Source organism: Tyto alba, unplaced genomic scaffold (genome assembly GCF_018691265.1).
Source record: "Tyto alba isolate M040663 unplaced genomic scaffold, T.alba_DEE_v4.0 Super-Scaffold_5, whole genome shotgun sequence".
Lineage (NCBI taxonomy): Eukaryota > Metazoa > Chordata > Aves > Strigiformes > Tytonidae > Tyto > Tyto alba.
The window spans coordinates 7,666,040-7,678,558 of record NW_024881326.1 but is presented as its reverse complement, the minus strand read 5'-3'; the positions used below and the strand labels follow the sequence as shown (position 1 = coordinate 7,678,558).

Here is a 12,519-nt window from a genome sequence, read left to right as displayed (position 1 = left end):
TGATATACTAGGAATTTTTTTCCACTATCCACTGTAACCAAACTGCATCCCTCCACTACTGCAGGTAACAGTGCATATTCTGAACAATACATAAACATTTTAAAATGTTAAGTTTATCTACTTTAATCTCTTATCATTCCAACTGTTAATTTCTTACAGTAAAAGCTAACACTTTTGAAGCACAAAACACACCTACCTTTACCAATGATTCAGAATGGTTTAGCAATAAGCAGCTCAGAAGCAAATGCAGCAACTGAAAACATATCCTGGGATCCAAATTCAAAAACTTTTGCACCAAGCAAAACCACTCATGATGTGATTCAGACAGAAAACTTTTCAGCCACTCAGTGGACCTTACAGTCACTCCCAAAAAACAAAGTACAATACTTTCCCTACTTATAGCATACACATCCTGGTTAACTGTTAGTGAAAGCAAATTTATGGTACAGTAATTTAAAACCACAGGAAACACACACCTGACTGTATGGGAATGTGAAGAAATTAAGTATTTTGTTTTGCTTGATCTGTATGGAAAAAAAAAACATATATTTAACATAAGCTCCTCTGTCAAACAGTGCTGAGTTCCCTTAGCCAAAGGCCCACACCAGCCAGGGAATTTATGCAGCAGAAAGTCTTTGTCCATAACACGGGGTATGCTGTTTCCCTTCAGTATGCCAGGTAAACTCACGGCAGATGGAGAAGACTAAAGGTTTTCTCTCTCCATTCTGAATTTAATGGGAGCACATGCCCAGCCCCTGCCCCTCCAACAGGCTGCACATGGACCTTGTGTTTTCCACATGCATCCTGAAAAGGGAAGATGGCTTTCAAACCCCACTCCTCTAAAATGGCCCCAGCTGAAAACTGCAGCCATATCTGGGAGTGCAGTTCAGTTACATGACCTCTCTCTGCCTTCCCGTGTTCCCCTCAGCACTTACCACTATTATATATGGTTCTGTGGCCTTAGTTCTCTGATGACATGCTGCTACAAACATAAGCAGGACCTTACAAAGCCAAAGAGAGCAAAGGCAGTCTGAGGTTTGAAGCTGAGAGTCAGGATCTGAACAGGACAAGAATCTGGGAAAGGTCAAGAAAACTCTACGAAAAAACCCACTTTCTGTAAATGTTATCCTTAAATACAGTCATCTCTCATAAAGGCAGCCTATTTTTTCAAGAGTTATAATTGGTAAGTGCTTTCCCAAAGTTTCTCATGGAAGGTGCTGCAGGAATGGCTTCACAAAGGCATCGCTGCAGGCCAAACACCATTCTTGTAGTGAGAGGAATAAAGTTGAGGGCTGACTCAGTGAAAAGCCTTGCAGAAGAGCAGTGAAACAGCAAGAAGCAGGTCTGTCAGTAACCAAAGTGAGAAGCACTAAAGCACTCATACAGCCCAGTGAGGTAAGAGAAGAGGAGGACAAAAGAAAAAAATAATTTCTTTGTGGACTGCAATGACAGAAGGAACCAAAAGATTATTCTGCCAGACATCTGGTATAAGACAGGTCACAAATTCAGGAAGCACCTCTGCATTGACAGCCTTTATGTCTTCAGCTAAAATGTAAACCATCCAGCCTTGATGCAAAGACAGAGAGCCCAGAACTTCATCAGCTATGTTGTTCCAAGTGTTAGTTATAAACACACCGACTTTTAAATCTATGCCTCAATTATAATCTAAATTTGTCTGGCTCCAGCTTTCAACCACTGGGTTTTGGATTTTTTTTTTTAAGCCCTTTTGTGCTGCACTCTGAAAAACTCTCTAGAAATCAGTATTTCATTCTCAGCCCCCAAAATCTAGCTCCCAGGATCAAGTAATTTTGTCATCTTATGTCAGTCTCTAGCAGTACGCCATAGCAAGATCACAGAACCGCTGGAAGTCTCTCTGTAGGAAATAGTTTCCAGACCTCCTGGTGAGGAATCATTGCTGTAACAGCACCAGCAACAGAACTCTAGCAGGAATAGAATTAAAGATCTCCTGGGAAAAAAAAAGGCCCAATCCTGCATGGTTTCGCACACTCTTCCCTGCACCGGTCAGCACACGGCACTTTGCAAGGTCAGTCTTAAACAGCTGAATTCAGCAACCTTAAGTGCGGCGGCAGCAATAGGGAGCCAAACCCTAGTGACCCTTCTCCTTCTGTGTAAGCGAGCGGGTTCCCCCTCGCACTCCGGGAGCTCGGGCAGGAGCTGTCACGCCTCGCTCCGGTCTCCGCGGCAGCGCAGGGGCTGAACGCGAGCCCCGACCCGGCGGCGGCCCCTCGGCGAGGCGGGCGAGGCTCTGCCGCACCCCGGCCGGGCACCGGCACAACTTCAGCGCAGCCTCTCCAAACCCGCGCCCCTCGAAAGTGGCTTTAAAAAGTAACCGCCGGCCCGCGAGCGGGCGGCGGCTTCGGCGCCAGGGCAGAGCCCGGCCGTGGGGCTGCCCCGCGGGGGAGCAACCCCGACGGGGCGGCTCTCCGCCCGCCCGGGGGGGAGGCCGCCGCGGGCCCGGCCCCTGCGCGGCGAGCGGGGCCCGGCGCGTCCCTCCCCCGGCCTTGACGCCAGCGCGCTAATGAAATGCTAATGCCGGGGCGCGGAGCCGGGCGCTGCCCGCCGCCAATAAAACCCGGCGCGGCGCGGGGGGCCCTGCCCGCCGCCAGCCCGCCGCGATGCAGAGCGCGACCCCCAGCCGCCCCGCCGGCTCTGCACCTCCTCACCTCTTACTTCATCGACAGCATCCTGGGCCGGGGCCCGGCCGGGGGGCGGCACGGTGAGGGGCGGCGGGGGGGGCCTGGGGGGGGGTGCGGCGGGGCGCTGGGCGCTCGCCTCGGTAACTCCCCGCTTCTCTCCCCTCAGGCGAGGCGCGCGCGGCGCCCCCGCCGCGGCCTGGCCGAGCGCGCGCCCCCGCCGGGGAGCCCGGGGCGGCGGAGCGAGGCGGGCGGGCGGGCGGCGCGGCGGCGGCGGCTCCGGGGAAGAGGAAGCAGCGGCGGTACCGCACCACCTTCAGCACCTTCCAGCTGGAGGAGCTGGAGCGCGCCTTCCGCAAGTCCCACTACCCCGACGTGTTCACCAGGTAGCGGCCGCCGGCGGGAGCGGAGCGGGGCGGGCGGCGGCGGGAGGGAGGGTGCGCCGGGCCGGCAGCGCGGCGGCTAACGGTGTGCTGCCCCCGCAGAGAGGAGCTGGCCCTGCGCCTGGACCTGACGGAAGCCCGGGTGCAGGTGAGTGCCGGGGGGCGGCCGCGGAGCCGCTAGTGCCGAGGGACCGACCCTCCCGCCGCGGCGTCCCTGGGGCCGCGGGCCGAGTTTCAAACCCACCCCGCGAGGGCTGGGGGCGGCCGGTTGGAAGTGACGCTCTGTCCCCCCCCCTTCCTCAGCTGGGCCGGCCGGGAGTAGCAGAGGGGGGACGCAGGAGGCCGGGGGTGCAGCGTGCCGCCCGCCTCGGGTAGTTCTGAGAGGATGGAGAAACTGCCAAGTTCCCTCAGCGCTGGGAAAGCAAACCGCGGCTTAAAAACCTTCCCCGATTGCACTTCACGCTCACAGTGGCAGCCGGCTTCATGGGGCTAAAGGCAGGTACTGTCTCCTGAGTTCTGAGATCATAAACAACGGTATATACATAAAAAAAAAAATCAGTTGCTTTACAGCAAATGAGGTTTCTGTGGGCCATCCTAAGTTATTTACCTAAGCTTCAGAGAAGCTTACACCCTTTTCTTGCTCTAACTTAGCTCAATAAAACAGTCGCACTTCTAAATGACTGGTTAAAACAAATAAAAGATTATTCTGACATTCATATGACAGGTGCTGTCCAGGAGAATTTTATGGCCTAGATGGGCTGCAATAATAGCAATGTCCATAGAACTTCAGCATACAGCAACAGACACTAATCACCTCGTAGTCTGCAGTTTTCTTAAACTACAAATGACCCGAGTAGCTTTTTCAGACTCTAAACACACTTAACAGGACCTCTTAAGAAGCAGTTTCTTTAGAGTCATCTCTTATATAAGCTAGAAATCCCTTCTGATACAGAAACTTTAGCTTAAAAAAAGTTGTCTCAAAAGGTGTGAAGGCTTTCAAAGTATTTTAAGCATAGCGTGACAACTGTGCTAAATTTGGCTTGTGCTGTATATCAGATATTGACTGAACTGTTGTTCCAGCACAGCTCTGGGTACGTGCGTGCTTGTGAAAGACTGAGAACTGGCACAGCTGCTCAGTGCAACAGCCCTACGGACTCCCGCACTGCTTTGTTACTGTTGATGCCAGATCCTTATTTGTGTATGTTGTCATTACTTCAGTCACTGGATCTGTGATGCTTTACACTAGCTAATGTCTGTAAAGCTGTAAGGTTTTTAGCTTTTTATTTTAATATGCACCATCTTTACAAAAGGCCCTAGACGTACAAATGGTACTTCATAACTAACTTACCTGAGAATACCTAGATGCACTTTTCATCTCTCTTTTGTGGACTTGGAGGAAATTATGTGCCCTCCCTTCTCCTACCACCACCAAGCGCTAAAACCTCTAGCCACTGAAATACCCCAATATCTGGCAATTACACCTGGCATCTACCAGTGGAAAGGGCATGGGTGAAAAGCTGTTAACTTACCTGTTACTGTCACGTTCACTTTGTGGGGTACTTGCTCTGTAGTCCCTTTGACCTGTGAAGGAATGGTGCAGTGGCAGATGGCAAAGAGAAACTCTCTTCCTAATGGCTCTTTTAAAAGAAATGGAAATGTTTATGTTTGATGGAGTTGAAGAGGAATTAACAAGCAAAATAGCAGAGTTGAGATATCCTCAGTGGATGAAAGGAACAGCAGAGAGCTGTTCCTTGCGCCTCCTTACTCCTTGTCAGATACTAACCCAAGTCTCCGGAGCATGAGCACACAGCACAGCTTGCTTAGGGTGAACTTCCAGTGCCTCTGCCTGTGTATGTGTTCTTGTTCTGTGGTAGATGGGGAACAACTTAGCCTGGAGGGAAGAGGAACAGCTACTATATGGATGGCGATGTACTATACTTAACAAGCTATCTTAATTCCCAAGTATGCCCATGCTCGTAGTTGTTCTGCATGGTGTTCTGTTTGAAAGGAAGACTTCCATACCTCCCTCGTAGTATCTGGCTAAACCAGCTGGCATGAAAAGTGATAGCTTTTTATTTATTCAAGTGTAAACCCAGGAAACTAATCTTACCAAATTTAATCAGAGCATGAATTCACCCCAGTGTGGTTTCAAATTGAGGTATGCTTCTCTGGGAGAACCCTCCATCATCCAGCTGAAATAGGTACCAGCCGCTACCTTGTACCTCACTCTTGCATTTTGAGTCTTACGTGAAAATGAACAGATAATGAAAAAAAATTCCCATTAACATACTCTCATTTCAGCATCACTTCAAAGAGATCCCCCTCACCCAACCCCCATTATTTACTCATAGAGAAGAAGAGAGATGGCAGCAAGAACCTTTGTATTCTTTCTTACCTTAGAAAGAGGTAGTCCGAGAGTCTGCAAAACCTTTTCATGATCTGAAACCATGTTGGGATGCTCTTCAATAGCATTCACATCTGTTGTTGCCATTCCGCTTCTCATAATTCATACTGTTAGGATGGGAGGAAAATAAGAAAAAGTTAAAGTAATATTTTTTTAATGTGAGGAGTAAAACAATACTTGGGAATTTCAGTACCATAAACTGCATCAGTGTTAAAACATTAGCTTACAAATATAACTGATCTAAAGCATCCTTGTCATATTTTCTGATTACAATCCTGTGTTCAGCTACAGCAGAAACATGATATAGTCACATCCATGTGTCTTTTTATCATTGCTAGCTATGACATCAATTAAATAGGATACATTTTTAAAGAAAATTACAGCAAGAAAGCTAACAAATATTACACGCTCACCTTTTTCTTCTTAAAAAACCTAAATTTCTTTTGTCAGATGTGTGGTGATAGTAATTTCAAAAATAATAATCTGGATAATATTTAGTATACATTTCAAACTTGATGGTTTGAAACTCATGTTTAACTAATGCATTTTTTCCAAAGTATTTTACCACTGATACTACAGTCATACCATGAAAATCTTAAGACTGGTATAGCAGTTTCTGTTCTGTTTAGTTTGGCACTTCAAATGTGTCTGAAAATAGAGTGAAGGCAGGTTAAGCCTTATACTGGAAGCAAAGGAAAACTGCTTAACAAAAGGTTCAAGATGACTAATCTGAATGTTAATGACTATAATGTACACACTAAATTTCGAAAGCTGTTTGTCATGTCAGTCTAAGGAATGAGGCATGCCTTTGCTCCTTTTATCAGTTGCATTGATGAGTTTGTACAAGTAAGGAACTGAAAACCAGCTTTCTTTCTAAATACAATTATTAAATATGTATGCTGACATTTCCTTACAGTTTAGTAAATACAAAATCTGAGAGATGACTAAATAAGTTCAGTTGTAAACCCAAAATCACCTGTAACATTAACAAAGTTATTTTGCAGTCAAAGTGCATGTCTGAGTGATCAAATGGATTCACTTCAAGACAGAGAAAGCAGAAAAGCAGACATCTCATTTCATCTTAGGCTTGTTTATGAAGAACAGATTGAAGAACAATGCTAAGATTTAGTAAGGAAATTAATACCTTTGCAGCATTAGTTTTATCTTTTTTTAGGAAAGGCTTTATCTGAATATCAGCAATGTAAGACAGCTCACTGCCTTTTTAACTGGATTTTATTTTCATGGAAAACACACCTTTGAGTTGGTGGTCTTCTGTAAGATCTCAGCTAAGACCCACTTACAGATATTTGGGATTACTGGTTTACAGTGCTTTAAAGTCATCCGATCCCAGTAACTGAGTTAATTTTTCTTACCCAATCCCTCCCTTGGACTAATACAGACCAAGTGTCTAGTCCTCACTGTCGTGCAGGCATAGCCATCTGGTGTTTCACTCATTCACATACTCCTTTGTAATACATCTGATTATTTAAAGTCTGTGCTTGCTGGAGAAATGGCCAAAGAATGAGTTGGAGCACTCAAGAATTTTAAGTACCAACTTCAAAATTTTGATGTTCTGACTTTTCTTCTAAGGGCACCTCCCTCTGCCAACTGCCTGTACAGTGAGACAATTCCATGTTACGTACATAACCTGAGGGGTATGAATCCCTCCTCCAGGAGGACAGCAGCTTTCCAGGGTAAAGATGGTAGATGCAATGAAAGGACTAGAGTAGTAATTCTTCAGCTGGCACCCAAGAGTGCCAGCTGAACCCTATAGCAAGTGCTTTGAAAGAGTAATTTGTTACTGTCCTATGTGGGAACAACATCAAACTCAGGACAGCAAGGCTATGACCCTCTGGTTTGGGTATCAGCACCCTAGTGCGTGGAGGGCTCTCCTTCCAAACACAATATTATTTAAGCACCTGAAGGTAAGTCACACCACTGGAAATGGTTATATGGTATGTCTGAGATTAAAGCAAGCAGTGAAGCTTGGAACCCCCAAAACCTGATTTTCAGATGTTCTGCAATAGAAATTTAAAAATCTTTGAAAACATTTTTTGACTGAAATATAATCGCAGATACAAAAAGCAACTATTAAAAAAAAATCATGCATCCATAAAACCTGCATCCATAGATTTTGTAATAATAAGATTTCCACAGAATTTTACTATTTCAGAAATACTAATACTAAAGGAATAACTATTTTTAGCATATGTTGTAATTTTTTTGAGACTTGAAGTTTTGCAACTTAATTTTATGATTTTTAGTTTAGTGCTTTGCTAGGTTCTTATTAAAAAGTTACCTGCATTGTATGGTAAAAAAAGACTTTCATATTTGAAGTTTACCTTTGTCCTAAATCAGAAGTCATTTTCAGAAAGTCATAATTCTGTACAAGACAGAAATTGGTCTTTCCAGTGACTCTTGTTCCTTGTGTTACCACTCTACTAAATACTGAATCCTGATTAGTGCATTCAGGTATTATATATAGAGCGCACTTGCAAGCAGCTCATGGAATTTCAATGGTGCTTATATACAAGACTGATGAATGAGATTATGGGCCACAGCTAATGCCTTTCTTCCAAATCCAGATCCAGTTCAGAATCCACCTTCAGTGGTCTCCACTGCAGAGGGGACTGGAAGACCTGAGCAGCTGAGTACATTGGGATGTTGAATGTTCAACCTCGGCACCATCCGTTTTTAAATATCTTTGGTTTAGGTCCTCTCTCTCTTGTTCTAGAGCTGATTCTCTTCCCTCCACACTCTGCTACCATCCTGGGTCTGAAAGGTTCTGTTCAGTGAATGCTGAAGAATAACAGTGTGAAGAGTCATTTTTCTGATCTGCAGATTTGATTGACTAATGTATTTAAAAGATGTTTAATGGGCTAAAATAATGACTAGTCAGGCTTGAATAGGCAATATACTCAACAGCTTACTACACAAAACCAATACTAGCTAAAGCCCCTTTAGGAACAGCTTGATACCCTGTTCTAATACTGCTTACTAGATTTTTCTGGTTTAGTATTGGCTTTCACTGCAATTCAGGTAATCACTTTCATGTAACTATATGCTGTTTGCATTCATGGTAGACAGCAAAAGCTTCTCATTTGAATCCTATTGAATTTTGTGTATAAAAATGTATGGTCCCACTATCAATATAAGAGGCACACACCATATATTTGGCCTAGTTACTCTTCCAGTCATGGTTAAGTTGCTTCCTGAGGTACCTGTACAGAAATAACCAGCTCTTGAATGGCTTTGTTGAAATTAAATTTTCAATAAATAGCTTGTAAAAGGAAGAATGATCATTTTTAATAACTGATGATGAGTTCTCAGGTGACAGGTTTATATATTACAATGGTGTTAAAACATATGGGACTATTGAGTCGGAGTTAAAGAGTAGTCAAATTTACAATATTTATAACTGATTTATTTCTTAATAAACCCACTAAGGCATTTATGAAAGGATCTTTAATATTAAAGAAGTGTTTTTTGGTTTAACAGTATTTTGCCGCCTGTATCACTGCATGCAGTAGTAGCTGGTAAGACAAACTGCAGGGTAAGTTCAGCTAATGCCTTTATAATTTCTTATTGAAGGTCTGGTTCCAAAACAGAAGGGCAAAGTGGAGGAAACGTGAAAAAAATGAAATTCTGGGGACTGTTCCAGGAATCTCCTTAACGCACCCACTTCGTCTATTTTTGGATGTTCCACTGAGTCATTCTCCCTTCCTAGATCACACGTGGAGGTCAATGCCTCTTTCAACATTGGCTGTGCCATCCATGTCTCCAGCCTTTAGTCCTTCAACCCTAGGGCCATTTGGCCTCAGCAGCCTTACCTGGACTTCTCTCTTCAGAAATCCCATTTTAAATCCACATTTTGGAAGGTATAGAATTACATTTTTTTCTAAATCTCAGCACTGTTAAAAAATGCTGTATTTTTATTAGTTTGCTACTCACATGTTCCCAATATATGTGCTCTCATAGATAAATAAACTTACTAAAATGGGGTTAGTTCCTATGTAGGATCACATGAGAAGGAATAGCAAGATTTAGTTTTAAGTCATCCTAGAGAAAACTTAATATGTAATTGCTTTTTGAAGAAAAAATGCGCATGCTTACTGAAATTTTGGTCTCATTGAACTCTAGCCTTCACACATACTGCTGTAATCTAGGTGGCTCCAGCACCATCCTTATCTCAGACTGCCACAGATTATACACCAGAAAGATGTGACTGCAGATAGATGTGGCTTGTAGGTGATGTGACAGAATAAAGGTATTAGATGTTTCTTCTCAGGAGACCAGAAGCCTGGCTACGTATGCACGAGTGACACAGGTCTAGAGAAAAGGATTGAGAGAGATTCCTGATTCTTAAATATCCTACTAAAAGGCAGTCCTTTCCCCTTGGCAGGTGATGTACTCCCAACACCTAGAACGAGCCCACAGCTAGCTTCCTTTTCTTTATAGTCAGACACCTAGAACTCCAGGAAGTCATTTCGGCTGAACCTGCTGCCTGAGATTTCATGCCTGGCAACCTGGAATTTATCAGCAAAGTGCTGCTGCTGCTTTAGTGCGCCCCATAAACTAGGAAAAAAGCACGTGTGTAGTGTGTGTGTATATATGTATAGTAGGTGTGTAGATAGATATATAGATATATATAAAAAAGATAGCACTCTCGCTGAAATTACAGCCTGTATCATAGCTCCACATTGACAGATAGACAAATGCCACTTTTCATATGGAATACACTTGTCTGAACAAATTTGTTACATAAACAGCCATGTAAATTGGTCTTTTTGTGAGCTGGTCTGTTGTTTTCACAGAACAGGCTGATCTGCAGTGTCCAAGGCTTGTTTAGAAATGATTTAGCATTAGGAGTTAAGCAAATGGTTGCTGTTCTAGGTATCTATATAACATGTCTGATCATCTCTCATTTATTTTAAAGTGCTTGGGTTTTTGTTTGTAGTGAGTTTTTTGTTGGTTTGTTTTTTTTGTTTTGTTTTTTTTTAAGGGCAAGACACTATACTGCAAAATAAAGCTAAAATACATTCTGGAAAACAAAATGTACATTTGGAAGAATGTGAAATTTTGGCACATTTTTTTCTAGTACTTTGGGTGGGGGAAGCTGCAACTCAACAGGTACTTGTCCTCAAATAATTCTTCATTTGGATAATATTGACTTCTTTCAAATACAGGTTTCTCAGTGCTTTAAATCCTCTCATGACAACAGCTTCAGTACTAATGAAAACTCCTGGACCTCCATCAGACCCTGCTCTTACTGCCTTCACTGATCCCGCAGCAGTTGAAAGGAAAACGTCAAGCATTGCAGCACTAAGACTCAAAGCGAAAGAACATTCAGCACAAATCCCTCAATTAAACCTCATGTCCAGTCTTACAAACACTAACAAAGAACTTTGTTAGGAGCTCTCCCACAGCCTACAGCCGCAGAGGGGAAAGGGAATGCCTTCTCCAATAAGTAGCTCCTGCTAGAGAGACACATTTTAAAAAAAAAAGAAAACACACACACACATAGAGCCATAGTTGCTCCATCTTCAGTAATGGACTGAAAGGAAATAACCCCACTAAAAATTGGTTTCCTTCATTACAACGTGAAATCAGGTAGCAAACTGGCTTGTATCATTTCTGACACTACAGAAATAGAAGCAGGAACTATCTCATCTTTGTCATTCAGGCTAACATGAATCCGAAGCTTTGAAATTCCCAAACTCATCAGATGCTAGTCCAAAGGTTCAGAATTCTTTGTAGTAGTAACTTCTGTTTTCTAAGCAATTCTTAACTGATTTCTCAGGAGGAACCCTTACATGCAGTACTTGAGACATAAGATTCAGTACACAGTTACTAACTTTGAGGCCATGCTTCATGTTGAAGTGCAAACGCCAGTGAAATCTCACATTTTAGACAGACTTAGCAGGAACAAGATGGGAATTATTTTCAGTATAGGCTTTTGATTCAGAACTGGGTTTGTATAAAGAGTACATTGTTTCAAACTAAAAAGAAAATGGTTATGTTCAAAGTTTAACCTTTGTATATGAAAACTGTATCCTGTGGAAGTAGGTTATCAATGTGCAGTAAATTGTGTGTAGTTCTCTATATATGTATATCAGTAAGTAGCTCATGGCTGTAAATACGAGGTCGCTGAATACTTTTTGCATGCTTACTGGCACATCTTACCAGACCAGTAAGTTAACAGATTACTTACACATTTCCAGACATTTCATGGCTTGAGTAGGTTCAGAATTTAAGTGAAAACTACATGTGAAGTATTAAATTCTTCCTTGGACTGATGTTGGAATGAGTGAAAACGGAGGCCTTGCTGAGCAGGAGTCTGTAATTCCATCAAAGTCCTGGACTCCCTTTCTGGCCTGAGGTCATTTTTAAGTTTTTGCAGAATTTCCCCATCCAGAAAATGGGACTGAGAACTATCTCATCTAGAGGTCTGATGTTTTAATGTAAAGTGAGGGTAAGTAGTATCCTCCTCCTTTTGCAGCTTACTCACCTACCTCACAGGGCTGTTGTGAGGACTGATTAAACAAACATGACACTGTGCAAATGGTAGAGTTCTACAAGTGCTAATTGTTGCTTAGCAATTACAAAAGAAAGGCCAACAGCTGACTACATGTGAAGATTGCCTTTCTCGCATACATAATGAGGAGCCAAGCAAGCTCTGTTTCTGTGAGTTGGTTGGACAACATGGAACTCTTCCACTAATGCTGCCTGGTTCCTCAAGACTATTCGCAAGTGCTTACATTTACACTGAAAAGATTTTGTGTATTTTAGAACTGCTTTCTCAATGCAGTTTTAAGAGACTACTCTTAAGACTACACAGGTGTTTTCAAGGCTATAGTTCTGAGTGCAGAGCTCCAGCTACCTAACTGCTGCTTCTGTAGACTCCACTGAGCCTGCACTTAGGTACATGGCAGAGAAGGCAGTTTGCTGGATCAGACAGATCAGTTTTCCATTTCCTCTGAAATATTAACAGCTTTCACTGCTTTTCAGTCATAACCTACTACAAGACTAGCAGTATTTCTGGGCTCATCGACCTCACTGTTAGCACCGGTAGGAGAAG

The 12,519-nt window shown here is 43.2% G+C and overlaps 1 protein-coding gene across 1 annotated transcript; it reads left to right on the top strand.

Moving 5' to 3' along the window:
* Window positions 1-2,535: 2,535 nt before the first annotated feature.
* Window positions 2,536-12,003, top strand: ESX1 (ESX homeobox 1). Its single transcript, XM_042807513.1, has 5 exons — window positions 2,536-2,737; window positions 2,824-3,040; window positions 3,140-3,185; window positions 9,033-9,319; window positions 10,628-12,003. The coding sequence occupies exons 1-5, from the start codon at window positions 2,545-2,547 to the stop codon at window positions 10,851-10,853; spliced, it is 969 nt and encodes a 322-aa protein (XP_042663447.1). The 5' UTR covers window positions 2,536-2,544; the 3' UTR covers window positions 10,854-12,003.
* The last annotated feature ends 516 nt before the right edge of the window (window positions 12,004-12,519 follow it).

Coding starts and splice junctions, on each gene's coding strand:
- ESX1 (XM_042807513.1), top strand. CDS start 2,545: ATGCTAATGCCGGGGCGCGGAGCCGGGCGCTGCCCGCCGCCAATAAAA. Junction 3,041..3,139: donor TACCCCGACGTGTTCACCAG/GTAGCGGCCGCC, acceptor CTGCCCCCGCAG/AGAGGAGCTGGCCCTGCGCC. Junction 3,186..9,032: donor TGACGGAAGCCCGGGTGCAG/GTGAGTGCCGGG, acceptor TTCTTATTGAAG/GTCTGGTTCCAAAACAGAAG.